Genomic DNA, 24,504 nt, shown 5'->3' on the forward strand with positions numbered 1-24,504 from the left:
CGCAAATGGCAGTATTTCATCCTATCTTATAACTGCATAGAACTCCACTGTGTATATGTACCAATCCTCTCTTTATCCTTCTTTATCCAATCCTCTCTCATGGGACACTTAGATTATTTCCATGTCTCCGCCTGTGATTAATCTTGCAATGAACATAGGGGTGCATATATCTTTGTGAGTACATGATTTTGAGTTTTTCAGATATATACTCAGGAGTGGGATTGTTGGGTCATATGGTAGCTCTATTCTTAATTTTTTGAGGAATCACCAGACTGCTTTCCAAAGTGGTTGTCCCAGTCTACATTCCTACCAGCAGTGAATGAGGGTTCCCCCTTTTCCACAACCTCTCCAACACTTGTTAGTGCTTGTCTTGTTGATAATGGCCACTCTAACAGGTATAAGGTGGCATCTCATTGTAGTTTTTATTTGCATTTCCTTATGGCCAGTGAGGTTGAACATCTTTTCATATATCTATTGGCTGTTCTTATGTCTTCTTGGGAGAACTATCTTTTCAGGTCCTCTGCCCTCTTTTAGATTAAATTATTTGCTTGTTTGATCTTGAGTTTTATGAGTTCTTTATATATTTTGGAAATTAAACCTTTGTTGGAGGAGCTATTGTTTACAAATATCTCCCATTTAGTTGACTACCTCTTTGTTTTGTTGTCAGTTTCATTTTCTGTGAAGAAGCTTTTTAGTTTGATATAGTTTCATTCATTTATTTTTGTCTTTACTTCCCCTACCTTTAGGTTCAAGTTTATAAAAAGTTCTCTACGACCCAGGTCCATAAGTTGGTATCCATATTTTCTTCTATGTATCTTATTGTTCGGGGTCTTATATATTTAGGTTTTTGATCCATTTTGAATTAATTTTTGTACATGGGAAAAACTGTAATCCAGTTTCATTCAATTGCATGTGGCTTCCCAGTTTTCCCTGCACCATTTATTGAAGAGACTATCTTCACTCCAATATACATTTCTGGCTCCTTTGTCAAAAATTATCTGTCCCTATACACATGGTTTTATAGCTGGCTCTCTATTCTGTTCCATTGATCTGTGTGTCTGTTCTCTACCAATACCATGCTGTTTTGATTATCGTAGTTCTTTAGTATAATTTGAAGTCAGGTAGCATGATACCTCTAACTTTGTTCTTTTTTTTCTCAGTCATTCATTCTAAACTTATCTATTTTCCTTTGCAGCGCTGTGTAACCTTCAGCCCTTGGAAGCCCTCTTTGTAATTTTGCGGGAATCTGCTCCCAAAGTCAAATCCAGTGGATGGTAAACATGAATGACCCAATCTCCCACATACATTAATTTGATATTCTTTTTATTTAGCAGAGAAGTGTTAATTCATTTGGTCAGTCCTGCTTCAACATCTTTGTTCAACAATATTTCTTAAAATCCAATACCTTAAGTGTGGTGTCTAAATGACTAGTTTGCTTTAAAAAGTAGATAACCAACTAGAAATAAGTAATACCATCCAGAATATATTATGATGGCATTATAGTACTGGCATTAATGGCATATTCCTTTGTTTCTCCAGTAATGGGATGTACCTATGAAAATCATTTGTAACTTTTCTCAGTGTGCTTAGATAGGTAGTCAGTGATTGGCCCATTCATTAAGCTAAATACCCACAGACCTAGAAAAGAAAACTTGTTCTCCCAGGGTGCTACAATCCAACTAAACTTGGAAGTCCTTTTCAATGAAGCTTTTTGATCTAGTACTGGACATTCTTGCTTATTAGTATTGCTTGTCCTGGTAGAAGTGGTGACTGTGATTTGATCACTAACATTCTTGATTGTGATTCAGTTTAACCATTCCCACAGATACAGGTTTTCTGGGCGCATCTGGTTTCATGGGTCATTTTATAAAGTTAGTCTCAATAACCCCTGTTTTGGAGGATCATTATATCTAAACCTCTGTAGTTCCATATAGTCAAGTGAAGCATTCAGATTTCAAGTGTGACTGCTGTGGGGTGACAAATCTAGTCTCATGGTTTACATTTATTACATTAACCACTTAAATGCTATTCTACTACTTGACTTTTTACCATGTACACACTTCTGAACTCACTGAAGTTTCTACTATTCTTTGGGTAGAAAATGCCAAAAGCTGATCTCTTCTGAGGTTTGAATGGCATTGTATAAGTATATTGTCAAGCTGAAGGATATTTAGCAATTAAAAAGACAATTATAGTGATAGGTAACAGTTTCCACAAATATGAACTTCATAGTGGCATGTGGGTGGGCATGTGGATGGGTGTGGCAGGCCTGAGAATGCCCTTTTATCTCTTTGACTCATGTATTTTAGGTCTCGCAAGTTCCACAATTTCATGGAAAAATGCACGATAAAAAATTTCCTATTTCGTCCCACTTCTGCTAATATGCTTCATCATCCATTTGTTCAGAATATAAAACATGAAGGACATGTTGTTGAGTCACTGAAGAAACATCTTACTGGAATCATTAAAAAGAGACAGAAAAAAGGTAGAATGTATGATCTTTCATTTCACTGGAATGACTATTTAGATGAAAGTGGAACTTATTCTTTTTTTTTTCAGGAAAAATCTCCTTTTTTTAAAAATTAGGTTGAAAGTAAAAATTCTGAGTCCCTCAGTACTTAGTTTTTCTACTAGTGTGCCATGTGCACTTAATTAATTATTTCTGGCTGTTACAACTGGCAAAGTGTTCGTATTTACAGACCTTGAAAGCCTCAGGAAGAATTTTGGGATGTGCCAATTTTATTTTTTAACTCCTAACTAAAGAAATAAAGTAAATAAAAAAGCTATATAATAATTGGATTCTTTGGCTGACATTTTAATTAACTCCAATGAGATAAATGGCTTTGTAATTAACCATTTATTGACTTTTAAATTTGAAGTCTGTGCACCATACAAAGTTTGTTTTATGTTCTAATCTCCAACTATAAAATATAATTAAATGAACTATTTGTACAAATAAAAGTAAGCTTCTATATATTAACACCAAATATGGCAGGATGGATTATTATCAAATCCAGAGGAAACTACTTAGGAAGTTCTACCTTATAGATTGTATGGGAAATTCCAAACTTAATTTGAGGCACCATAGACAAAGTTGAGAGTGGTTATAGAGTGGAAAAGGGGAAACCTGAAAAATATAGCACACATTTTCAAATTAGCTTCATATTTATTTCAATGTAACTTCTTTCATCTACCCTATATAATAAAAGCCTAATATGCTAAGTGTCTGGTCATCTGGTCCTCTGTTTAACCAAGCAAAGCATAATATGCTAATGATATGCTAAGGCTGCTCAACCGCTCACTATGACATGCACTGACCACCAGGGGGCAGACACTCTGACCAGTAGGTTAGCTTGCTGCTGGGGTCCAGCTGATCGAGACTGAGTGAGATGGGCTGGACATGCCCTGGAGCCCTCCCATGGCCCCTCCCTGGCTGGCCAACCTCCCACACCCCTCCCAGGCCCTGATCATGCACCAGTGGGGTCCCTTAGCCTGGCCTGCACCCTCTCACAATCCGGGACCCCTCAGTGGATGTCAGAGAGCCAGTTTCAGCCCAATCCTATAGGCCAGGCTAAGGAACCCTACTAATGCATGAATTTGTGCACCGGGCCTCTAGTATAACTATATGCTATTTTGGAACAAGAAGCAGCAAGAGTTAATTTATTTAGCCATGGTGGAGAATTCATTGGATGAGCACCACAAAATCCAGCCAGTCTCAAATGGGTGCATGAAGACCACACATCTACTTGATTTGCTAAATTCCATAGTTTCAAGTTTACCATATTGTTAACTACAGGAAAAGTCACATTCATATGAAGATTATATGGAAGATATAAATATAGTTGCCCTAAACACTTTAACATAGCTTTAAAAAAATATATTTTGTTTGGGTCTATATTTTAGTTCAGCACAGCTGACAGGAAAGAAGCTGAACTTTTCAATGCATTAAGTATGAAACCCAGAATTTAGCTTTTTAAACTTCTCCTTGAAAGGACCTAAAATCTTTATCTTCATTTTCAATATTCTTTGAAAGGAACAAAGATGGTGTGGGTCCAAGTTATAAAGTCCTTAAATCTAGAGCACACACCTATAAGCAATGTTCACCAATCATCTAGAGTTTCTCTTGTCCTTTTCTCCCTTTGCCTTTCTCAATTCTTTCTCTTTCAAATTGTAGCAGATTGCTAAATTTTCTTTCTATGACCATAGAAATTAGTCTGTATGAAATAGCTCCACTGTACTATAAAAGTGAACCCAAGAACCTGGATATTGTCTATATCACAGATGTGATTTGAAGGGTTACCTTCTTGTTGTCCTTTTAAATTCACTCAACATCCTGAGCAATAAAGGGTAAAAGTTGGATAAGCTGGATTACATTAATCTCTGCTGATTGCTATGCATTATTTTTCTTTAATAAAAAGGAATACCTCTGATCTTTGAAAGAGAAGAAGATATTAAGGAGCAGTACACCACACGAAAATTCAGGTGCGTTAGACAAGTTATATATAGAATTTGATGTTAGCAATTCACTTAAGACAGTTGATTTTCATACTGTTGTATTTGACTCAGAAAAACTTAATCTTTTCTCATACAACAAAAAACAAATCTATATTTTCAAGAGATATTTATGTGAAAATGTTGAAGAAAATGTTTGATTACCATTAAAATATTCCTTAATATCTGACAATAGGATGATCAAGTATATTAGTAATACAAACAATAATTTAGACATTATAGGAATGATTCAAGAAAGATTTACTAAAACCATCTTTGGTTCAGAAAACATTTATCTTTTAAAATAAAATCATTTCCCCTGAATGGCTTCTCTCCACTGACAATTCTCATTGTATGGCAAATGCTTGTATTTTTATTTCTAGAGGACGTTGTTGTACCCATGAACTTCTGAGACTGCCAACCAGCAGTAGATGCAGACCACTTAGAGTCCTGCATGGAGAACCCTCTCAGCCAAGGTGGTTACCTGATCGAGAAGAGCCACAGGTCCAGGCACTCCAGCATCCACAGGGAGCACCCAATGTGTTCAAGCCACTACAGGCTCAGAACAATGCACCTAGATCTCTACAGGGGCAAGCCCAGCCATCTCAGAGACTACAAGGGGCAGCTCAGGTGTTCATGCCACTACAGGCTCAGATTAAGGCTAAAACATCTAGGCCCCTACAGATGCAGATTAAAGCACCTCCACGACTACGGAGGGCAGCCTGGATGCTCATGCCACTACAGGCTCAGGTTAAGGCACCTAGGTCTCTACGTCTACACGCCCAGGTACCCAGAGACCAGAAAGATCAGGCTCAGCCCCAGGCATCAGAAAAGCCACAGGATCTGGACCGAGTCCCAGAAGATTTTCAGGGGCAAAGTCAGGTACCTGAACAACAACAAGGGCAAGTTCAAGCCCCTGGACAACAGCAAGGGCAGAACCAGTTACCTGAACAGCAGCTGGAGCAGAATCAAGTACCTGAACAGCCAGAGGTACAGGAACAGGCTGCTGAGCCTACACAGGCAGAGACTGAGGCAGAGGAACTAGAGTCATTACATGTACAAGCCCAGGTGTTCTTGCCTTTACTGTCACAGAACCACCACGTGTTGTTTCCACTACATTTGGATACTCAGGTGCTTATTCCAGTAGAGGGACAAACCGAAGAGTCACCTCAGGCACAGGCCTGGGCACTAGAGCCCCCACAGGATGTTGGCTCAGTTCAAGCACTGATAGAGGGACTATCAAGAAACTTACTTCGAGCACCAAACTCACATAACTCAAAGCCACTTGGTCCACTGCAAACCCTGATGGAAAACCTGTCATCAAACATATTTTATTCGCAACCAGAACAGGCACAGAAGAAGAAAAAATCAAAGGTTTCTAGTCTAAGGCAAGCACTGGCAAAAAGATTATCACCAAAGAAGTTCCGGGCAAAGTTATCACGGAGACCGGAAGAGTTTGAGCTTTTAGATTTACAAGCCTACAGGCGAAGGCGCCAACGCAGATGGGAAGATATCTTTAATCAACACGAAGAAGAATTGAGACAAGTTGCAAGTGTAAGATATTTTGATATTTTTACTTAGTGAAATATGCAGAGAAAATATGCTAGCTCACACTTACGTTTTCCCTCTGTAAAACCAACTGTCCCAGAAAAGATTAGCTAAATAGTTTGTGCTTCAAGTAAATGATCCTGAAATTTCCAGATAATTTTCACTTGAGAAAGAAAAATTTGCTTGAATGATCCAGGTAATTGCTTAATATCCCTGTGGAAATATAGCTTAATTATTAGTTTACTACTTATTATTACCTTAACCAATAAAGAGACATCATACATATGCATATTTAAAATTACTAGTTGGATATTTTTTAACTTTATTTTTATGGTTGACACTATTGCACATGTCCTCATCCCCCTACCCCTTGCCCACCTCCACTCAGCCCACCTCCCTCCTTCCCTCTGGCCAACACCACATCATTGTCTGTGTCTATGGGTTATGCATTAGTTGGATCTTTCAAATTACTTTCAAAGTTCAAACTTTGCAATAATTATATAACTTTTATTAACCAATATCACCCCAATAAATTCAATAAAAAAATTAAAAAGCTTTCCAATAAAATGTATTAAAAATACACAGCAACAAAAACAAATTAAAAAAAACAACTTTGGTTTCATTCCTCTAACATCTAAGTCAGTTTATTGCTTTTTCATTCCATGGAGTGATTAACTGTACCATTTAAGTGAATTGCACTAATTGTTTGTTTAAGTCAAGCTTAAAATGAGAAGGAAAATAAGTTTCCAAAGCATTTTGTATACGGTTACCATATGTATGACTAATCTCACTAATTTTCCACCAATTTTATATCATTAATTAATGAAGCAGCTGCATTGAATAGGACACATTACGAATTTGTCTCTGCACTCTTTCAAAATGTGGGACATATTATCTTAATCACTTTACCTTATTTTGGAATAGTCAAAAAACTTTGTTCTTTCAAATTTGTCTTATATAAGTGGACTAGAGGCCCAGTGCATGAAAATCGTGCACTGGGGGGGGGGGGGCTTCCCTCAGCCCAGCCTGCACCCTCTCCAATCTGGGACCCCTCGGGGGATGTCCAACTGCCAGTTTAGGCCCGACCACACAGTTGGACATATGCCTGATTGCCCTTAACCACTTCTGCCTGCCAGCCTGATTGCCCCCTAATCACTCCCCTGCTGGCCTGATCAATGCCTAACTGCTCCCCTGCCAGTCCGATCACCCCCAATTGCCCTCCTCTGCTGGCCCAGTTACCCCCAACTGCCCTCCCCTGCCAACCTGATCGTCCCCAACTGCCCTCCCCTGACAGACTGGTCACCCCTAACTGCCCTCCCCTGCAGGCCTGATCCCCCTCAACTGCCCTCCCCTGCTGGACATCTTGTGGCAGCCATCTTGTGACTACATGGGGACGGCCATCTTATGCAAGGGTGTGAGGGTCAATTTGCATATTACCTATTTATTATATAGGATATAATTGGCCAAAGTTGATGAATTCAATGTGACAAATCTGATTTGACAATGAAGGGTTTGTGAGCTTTATAAGCAAATTAATGAGGTCAACAATATTAGGAGATCTTTTGTTTTCTAATACTTCAAAGCATGTATTTATGTAAAAGAAATCATTGTGAGGTTCCTAAATTAAACCCTGGTATCTTCACCCAATTATTCTAATAATAATTAATGTAGTAATTAAACATGAACATTGTCTGAATGTCTGGTTAAGGGAGTCTTTTGGTTTGTGCCCATTGAGCCAATTTAACAAATGTTATTTCCCTGACATATTTAACATGAAAAAAATTAGAAGTAGCAAGAGCAGAAAGACCCAAAAGGGGAAATCTAATCCCCCCAAAATGGGAGATAGGAAGAAAAAGAAACCAGATATTAAAAAGAAGATATGAGTCCAGAATAGTGATATTTGTCCTGAAATTGGGGCAATGACCAGTTAAAGACAAGTATCACATGATAGCATTCATGTGTGGAATCTAAAGAACAAAATAAACTAATGAACTAAATAGATCCAGAGACATAGAAGCATGGAACAGACTGTTGAATCTCAGAGGAAAGGCAGGGGGGCTGGGGGGTGGAAAGAGATTAACTAATGAATTTATATGCATATATGCATAACCCATGGACACAGACGATAGTGTGGTGAAGGCCTGGGGCAAAGGGTGGAAGTGGGCTAGAAGGGGTCAATGGGGGGTAGGGGGAAGGGGACATCTGTAATACTTTCAACACTAAAGATAAATTTAAAACAAACAAACAAAAATAAATAAAACGCTCATAACTATTCTCAATCAGCCCTGAATCTAATGGGTTTCACATTTGTGAAAAAAACTTGTATGCATCCTTGAAAAACTTTTAGTATTAGTACAATGCACACATTTATTGTAATATAATGTTTTAAATATATATGGGAGAAACCACTCTAAAAATGAAATAAAAATAATAGGTAATAGTTACTAATCTCATGACCCTATGATCTTTTACAGGCATGCCTATCTTTATGTGTACATTATTGATACTGTAGTCAATGTCATAGGTCTTTTAAAATACGTGAAAATGTATTAGCACTCAGGGACATATGTGTTTCAACTCACCAGAAGCAAAGAAAACACATTTTTATTACTCTATTTGAATAGAAGAAATAATATTGACTGGCTTAAATGGGGAAACAGAAACTTTTGTAAACTCCCAGGGCTCAATTAAGGAAAAATATTTGCACTGCTGTATTTCAGAACTTCTGTTGCACAAGAAGACCACACTTTATAGTTATAAATGCATACAAAACATGACAATTTGGGGTTATGTGTTAAGCTTTAGACCAGAGATTATTTTTTAAATTTATTGGGGTGATATTGGTTAATAGGATGATATAGATTTCAAGTATACATTTCTATGATACATGATCTGTATATTGCATTGTGTGCTCACCACAGGTGCACAGTCATATCATCTTCCATTACCATATATCTGGTTCCCTTTACCCTTTACTAGCCCCCAAAAACTTTCCCTCTGGTAACCACCATACTATTGTCTGCGTCTATGAGTTTCAGTTTTATATCCTACATATGAGTGAAATCATATGGTTCTTAACTTTTTTTTTTACTTACTTACTTTGCTTAGCATAATATTATCAAGGTCCATCCTGTTTGTCACAAATGACATGATTTCATCATTTCTAATGGCTGAGTAGTATTCCATTGTATATATGTACCACATCTTCTTTATCCAATCATCTATCAAAGGCCACTTTGGTTGTCTTTGGTCACTGTGAATAATGGTGCAATCAAGATAAGAATGCATATATCCTTGCGAATCCACAGATTCTTAATCTGGGGCTAATAGGCGAGCTGAAAGCAGTCAGTGGTCCTCCTGAATATATATGGAGACATGTGTGTCTATATACTGTTTTCTATGGATAATCTGTAGCATTCATTAGATTCTGAAAGAGACCCAGAGCCAATAACTAGTATAAACTACTGGTTTAAATCAATTTTAATATTTGAAAATTATTAATTTATATCATGAATCAGGATGATGGAGTTGTTCCTATAATTTTCATGTTAACAGCAATTAAAATAATTATTTTCCTTTTATTTCAAAAGGACAAAGAAGATGAATCATCAGACAATGATGAAGTATTTCATTCAATTCAGGCTGAAGCCCAAATAGAACCATTGCAGCCATATATACCAAATCCTAAAGGAAATGAGGTAAATTTCTCAATATTAGTTGCTATGACATTAAGAAGTGCCTAGAACTGTGGGTCTTAAATGTTTTGGGCTCAGGATCTTTTTATACTCTTAAAAAATTGCAGACCCCAAAAAACGTTTGTGTATGTGATTTGTGACATTCAATATTTAATGTATTATAAATTAAAACAAAAATTAAAATATTTATAATTTATTTAAAAATAAAACTAAGAAACAATTTTTATTGAGAAATATGTTGTTTAGGTAAAAGTATATGAATAAAAGCTGGTTTCTCACATAAAGGTAGTTTGAAAGGGAGAATTTTTATAGCTTTTTCAGATAATTGTGGATATTCTTTGATAATACACAAACACTGGAAAAGTGGAATTTAAAACCATATTAATTAAATTTTGTATATTTGGTAACATTAAAATCTATTGGTCTCTTATATAGTATGAATAGATGTTTTATTCATGCAGGATTTTGTAACTTTATGTATTGTTCAGTTGGAAAATATTGGTTCACTGTTTATCTAGATCTTCCCAAATGTTTGCACATTTTGTTTTATTATGCAGCATCAACACACAGCACTTGTTAGTATCACCATCACTTTCATCATAAACATTATTGAGTGTTGATAAGCTGTAAAGTGCATGGTGACAGATAGGAGTTTACATTTTTTGTTTTCATTGAATGCTCAATTTTATTATTGCTAACAAATAACATTAGATGTTTTTCCTTGAGTAGACAGGTTTATTTCACTTATTTTAAATAAAATGCCGGCTACATACCCAAGTTGAATAATCATAGTTTGTCTTGTCAGTCATTCTTTTAATTAAAAATACTGCCTATAAAATTTGATTGTTCAGCTTACAACATTAATAACTGCCATGAATAAGTGCCTAGGATAGTAGTTCTTAAAGTATTTGGTCTTAGGATCTCTTTTCCTATATAATAAAGAGGTAATATTAACCCTCACACTGTCATGCTGTCACAAGATGGCTGCTCCCACAGTAGAGGCAGGGTTCCTGTAACACAAAATGGCTGCACACACAGCAGAGGCAGGGTTCTCGTAACAAGTAATCAGCAGGGACCTGAGGCTGCATGGCACCGGGATGGGCCGGGGACCTCAGGCCATGGTCCCTGCCTGTCAGGGCTTGATGGTGGATCTCATGCCGTGCCCCCCGCCCTACAGGGTTTGACGGGGGACCTCAGGTCACACCCCCTGCCTGGTGGGGCTTGACAGGGGACCTCGAAGTGTGCCCCCTGCCCCGGCCCAGGCCTGGGGACCTCAGGCCGCATCCCCCACCTGGCAGGGCTTGACGGGGGACCTCAGGCCCTGTCCCCTGCCAGGCGGGGCTTGACAGGGGAACTCAGGCCACGCCCCCCACCCAAGTGCCAGGGTGGAGGACCTGAGGGTGCACCAGGGACCCTGAGGCTGCACCCCCCACCCAGTGGGGTTTGATGCGGCACCTGAGGCTACTCCCCCTGCCTGGTGCCAGGCCATGGGACCTGAGGCTGCACCCCCTGCCCAGTGGGGCTTGACAAGGGTGGGGCCGACTGGGTCTGGGTCATCACACAATTTCAAGGTGCATGCGGGTGGGTGGGGACTTGACTCTGGGTCCCACGGCATGGCCCAGACTCTGACAGAAGGAAGATTTTCATATACATTTTACTAATTCTCTTTCATCTCTGATGCTTCTATTATATAGAAAGGGCAAATAACAATATTAAAATATTTCCTCTAATTAATTCCCTTTTAATGTGCACAAATTTCATGCACTGGGCCACTACTTTAAATATAAAATAATTTAATTTTTCTTTCTATTTTCTTTTTTAATGAATTTATTAGGGCAATATTGCTTAATAAAATTATACATGTTTCAGGTATACAACCCCATAATACATCACAATACATCACCTGCATATTATATTGTGTGTTCACTACTCCAAGTTAAATCTCCTTTTATCACCATTTATCCTCCCTTAACTTCCCCTTTCTTCTACCTCCCCCACCCTTCTTTCCAGTGGTAATCACCATACTGTTGTCTGTGTCTATGAGTCTTTCATTTTTCCTTGGCTTAATACCTTCACCCTTTTCACCCAACTATACATATATGTTTCCTTGATCATCTCTGTTCTGGGATGTAGCTTATGACAAGGTCTGGTTCATCTAATTTGTGGTTTATTTTCTTACACTTTGGGGAATAATTAAGTCCTGGTGTCCAGGTTGGCTTTTGTTTTCGCAGCTATATTAATAGCTGTATAGCACATGGTATTGCTGAGGCTCAAGTTGCAATTTAAATTCATGTGCAGACAAAATAGTATCATCATAGCTAACATTTCTAACAGCTGCCCATCTATAAATTTCTTAATTACTAAGGATCATTAGGTGGATGGGTGAAAACTCAAAACTTCTTGCTTACTAATAATAGTGGCCCATAAGTTTCATTGTTGTTCTTAATCAGCACAAAGGCCCCAGATTACTATATTTATTCATTCAGAATGCTTCACAGTAGTCTACTCTTACATTTGACATGGCCAATTATCCTGTTTAAATATGTGGGTTTTTTTTTCTGATACTAAGAGTCCTCTGAAGTGAGTATTGTTTTATAAATACTTACTAAACACAGGCAGAAGAAACATAAGCTGGATTGTACTATTTAGTTACAAGCAGCAATATATCTCCCTCTCTACCTTATAAAATAAGGATTTTACTCTTACTCCCAGATAATTATTACCTTTAACATAACACCCAAGGAAAGAAGTATAATGAGCTGTGTCTGATTGGTTTGTCTTAGTATATGCTATTCCTACTAATCATTATCTTTTCCCCATTTTTCAGACCAAATATAGCCAATTCATCTTAAACATTAGCCTTTATTATTTTTGGCCTTTATTTCTTCTATGTAATGTTGGCCTCTGTTTTACTAATGTCAGTAAACTCTCTGAAATCAGATTCATGAATCAAGAGGCCTAGCCTGAGTCAATATGATGCCAGCTATCAGAATTGAATGTCGAAAAAGTCAGTCAGATGCTTATTCTGCATACTGCCAGATAGATGTTTGAATTTGGAAAAACTCATTAGCAAAACATATGAACAACTGACATTTTTTTTATTTCCTATAGATCTGTCTGTGGTAGTGAAAAGACAAACTTGGTAAGTTAGTACACAGAGGAAAAAAAATAGTTTAGTAAGGTTAGGACAGTTTCTAGAAACTATAGAATGATTTTTATCAGCATGAAAATGCCAGATTTTTTCACATTGTAACACTTGAATTTTCCTTTCTAAAGAATCTAGTCTGACTGCCTTGTTGAATGGGGTCGCTAAAAACTATTTTGTGTATAAAGCCAGTGATATAAAACTAAATGAAATAAAGACACTACAAAGGAAGAAACTTACAGGCCAATATCCCTGATGAACACAGATGCTAAAATCCCCAACAAAATATTAGCAAATCAGATCCAGCAATATATTAAAAAGATCATACATAATGATCAAGTAGAATTTATTCTGGGGCTGCAAGGCTGGTACAAGATTCACAAATCAATAAATGTGATGCATCACATAAACAAAGTAAAAGATAAAAATCACATGATCATATCAATAGATGCAGAAAAAGCATTCAACAAAATCAAGCACCCTTTTTTTTTTAAATAAAAACTCTCAGCAAAGTGGAAATAGAGGCCAGATATGACAAACCTACAGCCAACATAATACTCAATGGGCAAAAACTAAAAGAATTTTCCTTAGGAACAGGAACAACACAAGGATGTCTACTTTCACCACTCTTATTCAACATAGTAATGGAAGTCCTAACCATAGCAATCAAGCAAGAAGAAGAAATAAAGGGTGCCCAAATTGAAAAGGAGAAAGTAAACCTGTCATTATTGGCAGATGACATGATAATGTATGTAGAAAACCCTAAAGACTCTACCAGGAAACTACTAGACTTAATAAATGAATTCAGCAAGGTGGCAGGATACAAAATCAGCATTTTGAAATTGAATGCACTTTTATACACCAACAATGAATTCTCAGAATGAGAAACTAAACAGACAACCCCATTTACCATTGCAACAACAACAACAAAATAAGATACCTAGGAATAAACTCAGCCAAGGAGGTAAAATACCTGTACTTGGAAAACTGTAGCACATTGAAAAAAGAAACAAAGGATGATACAAACAAATGGAAGCATATACCATGTTCATGGATTGAAAGAACTAACATCATTAAAATGTCCATACTACCCAAAACAATCTATAGATTCAATGCAATCCCTATTAAAGTACCAGTAGCATACTTCACAGAACTAGGACAAATACTCCAAAAATGTATGTGGAATAATAAAAGACCCTGAATAGCTTCAGCAATCTTGAGACAGAAGAACAAAGTTGGAGGTATCACAATACTGGATATCAAACTATAATAGGAAGCCATTGTAATCAAAATAGCCTGGTACTGGCACAAGAATAAGCTTATAGATCAAGGGAACAGCAGAGAGACCCCAGAAATTGACCCACACCATTATGGCCAATTAATATTTGACAAAGGAGGCAAGAACATAAAATGGAGTAAAGACAGTCTTTTCAACAAATGGTATTGGGAAAATTGGACAGATACATGCAAAAAGATTAAACTAGGCCACCAACTTACACCAGACACAATAATAAACTCAAAATGGATAAAAGACTTAAATTTAAAGCCAGGAAACCAAAAAAATCCTAGAAGAAAACATAAACAATAAAATCTCAGATGTCTCACATAGCAGAATATTTGCTGATACATCTCCTTGGGCAAGATAAACAAAGGAAAAAAATAAATAAATGGGACTACATCAAAATAAAAATTTATGCACCACAAAAGAAACCACTATCAAAATGAAAAGGGAGCCCGCTGTAAGGGAGAACATATTTGCCAATGATATATCTGGTAAGGGATTAATCTCCAAAACATACAAAATACTCATACAACTCTGCAAAAGGAAAACAAAAAATCCAATTAAAAAATGGGCAGGGAACCTGAATAGACACTTCTCCAAAGAGGACATACATATAGCCAAGAGACATATGGAAAAATGCTCAAAGTCACTAATCATCAGAGAAATAGAAATTAAAACCACAATGAGATATCACTACTACACACCTATCAGAATGGCTGTCATCAATAAATTAATAAACAACAAGCACTGGTGAGGCTGTGAAGAAAAGGGAACACTATTACACGGCTGGTGGGAATGCAGACTGGTGCAGCCATTATGGAAAGCAATATAGAGTTTCCTCAAAAACTGAAAAATGAAACTGCCATTTGACCCAGCAATCCCACTTCTGGGAATATGTCCTAAAAACCCAAAACACCAATCAGACAGAATACCTGGTATATGCACCCCCATGTTCATAGCAGCATTATTTACAATAGCTAAGATTTGAAAATAGCCCAAATGCCTATTAGTAGATGAATAGATAAAAAAAACAACTTTAGGACATTTACACAATGGGATAATATGCATCTATAAAAAACAGGGATCTCTTACCTTTTGGGACAGCATGCCTGAATCTGGAGACTATTATACTAAATGAAATAAGCCAAACTGAGGAGGACAAATAAATATCACATGATCTCACTTATATATGGAATCTAATGAACAAAATGAATTGACCAACAAAATAAGACCTGAAGCATGGGGGCATGAGACAGACTGACATACCTCGATGTATGGGTGGGGGAACAAGGAGAGATAAACCAAAGAATTTATAATAATTACTAGGGGCCCAGTGCACGAATCCATGCACCTTGAAAGGAACTGTGGGCCGCGAGGCTGAGGTGGGCACAGGGGCGGGTCTCAGCCCATCCTTTGCACCCCTGCCCGGCCCCTCCCACCACGGCCCCCAGTCCCCTGTCTGCCTGCAGCCCCACTTCCACTGTCACCTCTCCCACTCACTGAAGGCGCTGGCCCTGCTTACACCCACTGACTCTGACAGCATGGTGTGATTGGGACCAGCACCAGCAGCAGGTGCAAGTGAGGCTGTTGTCATCGGCGGGTGCGAGCATTGCCTACTGTCCCTATCGCCCTTCAGGAGCAGGGGGAGGTGGAGAAGCCCTCAGGGGTGATCAGGGCTGCACCTCCACTCGCACCTACTGACAGCGCTGAGCTATCCGGACTGATGCCAGGTGCTGGCAACTGGTGCGAGTGGCAGCTCTAGTGCCGGCAGCGGGTGTGAGTGGGACCATCACTGGCAGTGGGTGCAAGAGGTGGCTGCCAGCCCTGATTGCCCCTCAGGAGCAGGGGGAGTGGAGAAGCCCTGAGGGGCAATTGGATCGGCAGCCACTGTTTGCACCCACGGACAGAGCTGAGCAATCGGGACCAGTGCCGGGCACCGGGGGCTGGCAGCCAGTGTTAGCGGCAGCTCCAGCACAAGCAGCGGGTGTGAGCAGGGCTGGCACTGGCAGCAGGTGCAAGTGCCGGGTGGAACCGTGGCACACAGGAGCAAAGAATTTTCAGTAACCACCAGAGGCTCACCCCAATGACAGAGACCGGTGCCCCGCCTTGGTCTGGCGCCCCGCTCACCTGCTCTGCCATCCCCCCACAGCCAATGCCTGCCATGTTCTGCGCTCTGCCACCTGCTGCCAATGCCCACTATGTTCTGCACCAGCCCCCTGGTGGGCAACACACATCATAGTGACTGGTTGTTCAATTGTTTGGTTGTTCGGGGTTGTTCCACCGTTCAGTGTATTTGAATGTTAGCCTTTTATTATATAGGAGGATTTGGAGCTATCATCAGAAATTATGGTTAAGCAGTTCTAATGTTATAAATAATTTTGAAAATACAATCTATTTATAAAAATTGGATTTTATAAGTTGGATTTTTAAGAAAATATCTCTATATGAAGAAAGGTATTTTTCCATAAATTAAACTCAAAAGTATTTATGATAGAGAATTCTATCGAAGTATTGCACTGTGTTTTTAAGGTCCAAGAAAGATGTACTTCTGTGCCTTATAACCGGGATCATGCACACCACGTCATGTTCTCTTCAAGGTATGTGTCTCTGATATTTTTACTCACTATTTACTATCACATGAAAAATTAAAGCTTATCTATTTGACACTAAGCTCTGTGTTAAGTTAAAACTAAAATATCAATAATAACATCATCATCAATGGTCCATATTTAAAATCTTAATTTCAATCATCCATTACCTAGATATTTCACATTTGGATGTATGCCCTCTTAGTGTCATTTAGTTTGATAATTAGTTGGTAAGATCCCCAATTTAATAAAAGTAACAACAATGAATTCTTTGACAGCTTTCAATTGGTAATTTATAATAAAACTAGAGGCCCGGTACACAAAAATTTGTGCACTTGTGGGGGGAGGGGGGGGGTCCTTCAGCCCGGCCTGTGCCCTCTCACAGTCTGGGACCCCTGGGGAGAAAACGACCTGCTGGCTTAGGCCTGCTCCCAGGTAGCAGAGGGCAGGCCCAATCCCTAGGAGCAGCCCCTGGTCAGGCTCAGAGCTGGGCTGATTGGGGAGTTGGGGCGCCACCCCATGTCATGCACAGAGCAGGGCAGATTGGGAGGTTGCGATGCCACCCTCAGTCATGCTCAGGGTAGGGCCGATTGGGGGGTTGGGGCACCACCCCCTGTCACACTCAAGGCAGGGTCGATGGGGAGGTTGCGGCGCCACCCCCTGTCACGCACAGAGTAGGGCCCATCAGGGGGGTTGGGGCTCCGTACCCTGTCATACACAGAGCAGGGCCGATCAGGGGGTTGAGGAGCTCCCTCCTGTCACTCACAGAGTAGGGCCAATAGGGGAGTTGGGGCATCGCCCCCTGTCACACACAGAGCAGGGCCAATCAGGGGGTTGGGGCACCACACCCTGTCACACTCAGGGCAGGGCCGATGGGGAGGTTATGGCTCTACCCCATCACACACAGAGCAGGGCCCATCGGGGGGGCATTGGGGCACCGCACCCTGTCACACACAGAGCAGGGCTGATCAGGGGGTTGGGGCGCCGCACCCTGTCACACACAGAGCCGCAGGGCGATCAGGGGTTTGGGGAGCTCCCCCCTATCAGGCACTGAGCAGGGCTGGTCAGGGGGTTGGGGCGCCTTCCCCTGTCACGAACAGAGCAGGGCGGATAGGGAGGTTGTGGCCCTGCCCCCTGTCACACACAGAGCCTCAGGGTGATCAGTGGGTTTGGGCACTGCCCCCTGTCATGCTGACCCAGGTGCCGGGAGGCCTCGCGGCTCCGCTGATCCCGGTGCTGGGAGACATATTACCCTTTTACTATATAGTATAGAGGCCTGGTGCACAGGTGGGGGCCGGCTGGTTTGCCCTGAAGGGCGTCCTGGATCAGGGTGGGGGTCCCCACTGGGGTGCCTGGCCAGCCTGGATGAGGGGATGATGGCTGTTTGCAGCTGGTCACACACCCTTCAGGGTGGGTTTCCCCACTGGGGTGCCTGGCCAGTCTGGGTGAGGGGCTGAGGGCTGTTTTTAGGCTGGCGGGTGACTGAAGCTCCCAACCACTCCTTTTTTCTTTCTTTCTTTTTTTTTTTTTATTCTGGGCCAGCTTTAGCTCTGAGGCTTGGCTCCAGCTCTTAGGCCTCCGCTGCTGAAAGCAGGTATCTGGTTTGTTTGGGTTCTATAATGGAAACACTGTTTCAACTCCAGCTCTGAGATCCCGGCTGGCTGAAAGCAGGTTTCTGGGGTTTTGTTTAGCTTCTATATTTGTAACAATGTTTCAAACTGCAAGCTCAGAGGCCGGCAGCAGCAGGCGGGGAACGTAGGAGTCCCCCGTCACTGAAGCAAGTGATCCTCATGTTCGCTTCAAGCTGCCTGGCTGCCGGCCGCCATCTTGGCTGGCAGTTTATTTGCATATCACCCTGATTAGCCAATGGGAAGCATAGTGGATGTACAGCTAATTACCATGTTTCTCTTTTATTAGATAGGACAAGTATAATTTAATTTGTATCATATACTTCAATTACAAATTTTATTATGTACTATGTGATAAAACATACATATAAATAATCCCTAACCTCAGAAGCTAATGACACAGAATGTGCAAGCCTGAAATGATCTATAGGGAAAAATCAAATCTAAAACTCAACATTATATCAGTGATAGTTTGTACCAGTCACAGAAATTCTTATCTCTGTAATATTGGTGAAATTTCAATAATTTTCAAATTTCATGTTTCATATTTTAGATGTTGTGTGCAATGTGTTATATTTGGAAGCTAAATTTAAATGAAAATGTTCCATGAAAATCATACCCCCTCCAACCCCAATTTATGGGAACTACTTAGCCTATATTCATTCACTCAGTCATTCAGTAAATATTGAGCACTGACTATATTCAAGATACTGGACCACATGCCCAGATGGCATAGAGTTATAGTGTATAGTTTGCATATTCCTACCATGTTATACTTTAAAAGTCAATATATTTATGTCCTTAGATTTTATGTGTAGAAATCTTAGAAAATTTAAAACCTAGATTGGGAACGTTCTCTTTTTCTATATTCAATGAATGAATTGTCATGGTCCTTCTGGCCACAAAGAGGGGAAGAAACCACTTTAGTTTTGTGTATCTTTTTTTAGTATCAGGGGTATGACTTTAATAAAATCATATATATATATATATTTCTGTTAACTGGAATTGGTTGACCATGTGACAAAATAATTTTTGAAATTATGGATAACAAATGTATTAATTTTAAGTATGCTTAAATTTCTAAAATTGATTTAAATGAAACTTCAGTCTTTCCTGAAAGTTTGATTTATAGAAAAACTTGTCTGTCCCAATCTTAAATTAATAACTATAGTCTTTCCTATGCAGAAATTCCAAAGCAACTATAAAATTTAGCAGCACTGGTTCCAAAAATCTTTCTAAATACTCTCTGAATTTGAATAGTTAATATTAAAGTGTTCTATCTGTGTCCATCCATCTATCTATCTATCTATAACAGGAAGTGGACATTAAAAATCGTGGATTTAAAGCATTTTAAATCAGGATGATAATAGTGGAATATTTTACATTAAAACATGCATATATTAGCCATTTTATCATGTTGAAATCCTCACATACTGTACACTATAAAGTTATATTTATTGATGCATTACTTTATTAATGTCTGAATACTTGCTTAAAGAAATTTTATAGGAATTTTTAGAAGTAAATATGATATGTGGAAGAAACACATGACTATATGGGAACATTTTTTATATTTTGGAAATTGTTTCTTTGTTAAAGATAAAATAGCATGTTTGGGGGAAAGTGGAAATTGGAAAATATAAGGTCTACTTCTTCCCAATTTGGTATATGCCCATATACTTAAACAAAACTTTTTGTTGGCCCTAACATTGCATTGTACATATTAGGAAATAAAACATACTTTTCTGTCTTTCCATTAGTGTTCCTCAGTGGTCTCTTTTGGAACAAGTTCAGAAGCCCATTGACACCAGACAAAGAAGTTTGCAAAATCCTCAAAATTTCCCAGCAACATCAGGTGATTCAAAGTACAAACTGTAAAAACACAGCTAATGATTCACAATTTATATTGCAGAAGTCAAGAAATTATTTCAACAAGAAATTAATTGAAAGTGTCAGGGAGTCCAAATAGGATTAAGACCAGGAGGCCATTGGATTTGGCAATTGGTTGTTTGATGGTGACATATTAGAAAAAAAAATGATTTTTCAAAAGTTTCTTCTTTCAGTTGAATAGTAGCTATGGATGTGTCTAGGGAGCCAGAGTGTGTTTACTTTAGTTTCTATAATATATGTGAAATATATGGGAAAGTTACTTGGGAGAGGCCTCTCCAATAAGCTTATTTTGATAGGCTGTCTTTAGTATATGGAAATATTAGATGAAGTAGTTGTGAGCATGTGTTTATTCCTACCACCTTTTTTGAAATAAAGAAATCTTGCATTAAGCCCCAAAGCAGTCTGAACCGTGATTAGTAGGAGAAGGGAATGGGTGGCAACTGTGTAGATAATAGCTAAAGTTCTTTTCAGCTCTAAAATTCTATTATTTTACTGTGTGTGCTACATAGAACATTTCAAGTTCCCATGGGATAGCATACTTCAACATGTAGGAAAGGAGAACACATACTATAAATTTGCCTCAAAATCTCAAACACTTGCCTAATATTCCTACTTAGCCTAATAACACACCAAGAGACTTGAGAGAAAATGGTTTCCTGCAGAAAGATAGGAAACTGCAAATATACAACAGTGTCAGAAAGATGGAGACACAAATTGTAGGGTGTGTTCAGCATAATATTCTCAAAAGTTACCGGTTTATGCAAATACATGTTTTCTGGAGTTGCAGTACCAATACTTGGGCTATATATACCAATGCTGCAAATAAAAGTGGGATAGTACTATTTATCTTTAAAATCAAGTGCACAAAAAACAATAAACAGGGACCCGAGTGTCCCCTTAGTGAAGCTTTTTCAAAGTTCACTCACCCATACTACCACTGGATTTAAATCACAGGTGTGGATAACTATACCACAAATCTTCATCTCAAAAATCCAGACTTTCAATCCAAATAAATTTGAATTTTAAATAGAAATATTTACACAACAAGTTTGAGCTGTGCATTGTTATAGCAACTAACTACATGTGGCTGTTAAAATTAAAACCTAAATGAAAAGAAAATTATATTAAAAAGTCAACCCCATAGGCACACTGTGCATATTTCAAATGCTCAATAGCCATGTATGTCTAGTGGCTACTGTATAGGACAGTACAGATACAGAACATTATTATTGCTAAAGAAAGTTCTATTGCACAGCACCACTATAGAAAGGTTCCCAGCTTTATAAAAAGGGCTAAGTTTTGTCTCTTTTCAGTTGTTCACTTCTCACCTATATAGAAATACTTAAGGCTATATCCTTTAGTGGAAATGGCATGATAATGATTGCAGTCAACTCTCTTCTTGAGAGTTTGGTCTAATCTATCATCTTCTAATATGCTGTTGGGCTCTTTTTGTACTGGTTATTCTGGGAGGCCAGTGATACCACATAGCTCTTCCTGTTTTTAATATATTCTTTCTCTTAATAGAACTGTCTACCAGTCTTACTGTGCACCTTCTTACACAGATAGAAATGCTTAGCAAGTGTAGCCTTAATATTGATAACAGAATAGACATGTATCTATATAATTTTGTTAACCAGTGTCACCCCAATAAATTAAATAAACAGGAAATAAAGAATAGCCATGTAGTTCTACAGACAGTACAAACCTTGAGCCTGTCTCTGTCACTTAAAACAGAACAAAGAATCCTAGCCCCATGAGAATTTATCAGGTGATATTTCCTGAATGAAAAGTTACTTGAAAAATACTAAGAGATAGAACAGTTACACTATAAAAATGAAGGCAATTGCTGTGATCACCACTGTTACTAATGCCTTTTTAACATTCCACAGAATCTTCCAAGGAAGAGAGTCCAGTGACTAGGAGAAGGTCACAGTCATCACCTCCTTATTCTACAATTGATCAGAAGTTGCTGGTTGATATCCATGTAGGTTTCCATCTTAACTCATAATACATTTATGTTTGTTCTTTTTCATTTTAAATTTCTTTTGACTTATTTTTATCTTTACTTGAGGGAAAGGTTAAAGTGTTTAGTTTTGAAGTTAATCTTTTAAAGACTTCTATTGATATGTGAGTATGCACAAGATGAAATCTAGAAATTGAACTTGAAATGGAAGAACATTTAATTGATCAACAAATAGCAAGTGCTGGTGAGGATGTAAAGAAAAGGGAATGCTTCTAGTGTACTGTTGATGGGAATGTAAACTGGTGCAGCCACTATGGAAAGCAGTATGGAGTTACCTAAAAAATTAAAAATGGAACTGCCTTTTACCCAGGGATTCCATTTCTGGGAATATACCCTCAGAATCCTGAAACACCAATCAGAAAGTATATATATGCACCCCTATGTTCATAGCAGCGTTATTTACAGTAGCTAAGATCTGGAAACAGCATAAGTGCCTATCAGTACATGAGTGGATAAAAAAGTCATGGTACCTTCACACAAGGGAATACTATGTAGCTATTAAAAAGAAAGATCTCTTATCTTTTGAGATAGCATGGAAGAACCTGGAGAGTTTTATGCTAAGCGAAATAAGCCAGTCAAAGAAAGACAAATATCACATGATTTCACTTATATGTGGAATCTAATGAATATAATAAACTGACAAATAAAATAGTACAATAGATATGGAAGCATGGAACAGACTGAAAGATCTCAGACAGAAAGGGGGTGGGAAGAGATAAACCAAAAAACTTATATGAATATATGCATTGCCCATGGTCACAACAATAGTGCAGTAAAGGACTGGGGTGGGGCGGGAACTGGATGGAGGAAGGCAATGGGAGAAAGTAGAGGGGGTTGCTGTAATACTTCAAAATAAAGATTAAAATATTTTATTTTCACATTCTTGTGTCAGAACATATTCAAGAGAAGATTATTAAAAGAACTATTTTTAGAAGCTAATCTCAAATTAAGGAGTAGAGGCTAGCTGCTCAGTTTTTGTCTCATCATTTCTTGGATGATCAGGCAATGTATAAAAAGTAAAGAAAAGGAAAATTCCCTCTAACTGCATACATAAAAAGTCTTCCAATTCTTTGTGTAATGTGCTTTTAGATCATTACATTTTACTTTTGTAATTACTCCTACCCTAACACACACACACACACACACACACACACACACACACACACACACACACATCATTTGTAGCTCATTCAAAAGTTGCTTATATGATACATCACATACTTAAATGTGGATTTATATTAATATGCTTAAAAGTATTTGAGTTACTTTAAGACAACCTGTGTTGTATAAAACTAGAGCTTGGAAATTAACATATCAATTTTAAGAGGTATGTATTAATCCCAATGTCAGAGAATAAAACAAAAGGGAAAAAAACATACTCTATCTTCTATAGTGCATCAAATAATCTGTTTTACTCTCTAGCACCAAAACCTAATGTTTATTCTTCAGAAGACAAGTAAGGGTAATTTCAAAAGTGAGTAAATTTTTTCCTGTATCATCCAGAAAGGTCATTAATGATCACAGCTTGAGGTTTGGGTTTTGTCATCTCATCATTACAAAAATGTTGGTTTTGTCTTCATTTCAATTGAAAATATATTTTTAAAATATTGTCAGCTTGGAAATATTTCAATGTAGAAGAAAATGCAAGGATACTAGAAACTACATTAACCTTTCTTATGCACACAGGTTCCAGATGGATTTAAAGTAGGAAAAATATCACCCCCCGTTTATTTGACAAATGAATGGGTAGGCTATAATGCACTCTCTGAAATCTTCCGGAATGACTGGTTAACTCCTGCACCTTTCATTCAGCCACCTGAAGAAGATGGTGATTATGTTGAACTCTATGATGCCGGTATTGATACTGATGGTGATGATAATGATTCTAATGATGTGTATGAAGATACTTATGAGCATGATAAGATACTTATGAGCAATGATGCCTTGGATAACCATGTTGGTCAGGCTAATGATGTTGGTGAAGACCAAGATGATGATGGCAATGATGAAGGTGTTGATGACAAAGGCAATAATCATGATGATGCTCCTAGTTGGCCAAGGTTGTTGTTTTTTTTTCTGGATTACTTGCATTATCTATATTTTATAATTTCAAAACTATTTGCATCTTTGGTTTACTTGCAAAATTTATTGCTAAGTGAGTGAAGGAATTGCACTTGCATATGGGTAAATGTTGATTTTTTAATAATATATTAT

General features: G+C 38.4%; 1 protein-coding gene across 1 annotated transcript in view; it reads left to right on the forward strand.

Moving 5' to 3' along the window:
* Positions 1–24,504, forward strand: part of NRK (Nik related kinase) — a gene marked incomplete at both ends in the record, with an annotated part of 166,953 nt that overhangs the window by 116,610 nt on the left and 25,839 nt on the right. Inside the window, 9 exons of the mRNA XM_081115343.1 lie at positions 1,196–1,274; positions 2,310–2,485; positions 4,419–4,482; positions 4,875–6,045; positions 9,630–9,737; positions 16,691–16,758; positions 20,138–20,232; positions 22,157–22,251; positions 23,977–24,350. Coding sequence (XP_080971469.1) covers positions 1,196–1,274; positions 2,310–2,485; positions 4,419–4,482; positions 4,875–6,045; positions 9,630–9,737; positions 16,691–16,758; positions 20,138–20,232; positions 22,157–22,251; positions 23,977–24,350 — 2,230 coding nt within the window. The remainder of the gene's footprint in view (positions 1–1,195; positions 1,275–2,309; positions 2,486–4,418; positions 4,483–4,874; positions 6,046–9,629; positions 9,738–16,690; positions 16,759–20,137; positions 20,233–22,156; positions 22,252–23,976; positions 24,351–24,504) is intronic.

The sequence above is a fragment of the Myotis nattereri genome, assembly GCF_964212035.1.
Source record: "Myotis nattereri genome assembly, chromosome: X".
Classification (NCBI taxonomy): Eukaryota; Metazoa; Chordata; class Mammalia; order Chiroptera; family Vespertilionidae; genus Myotis; species Myotis nattereri.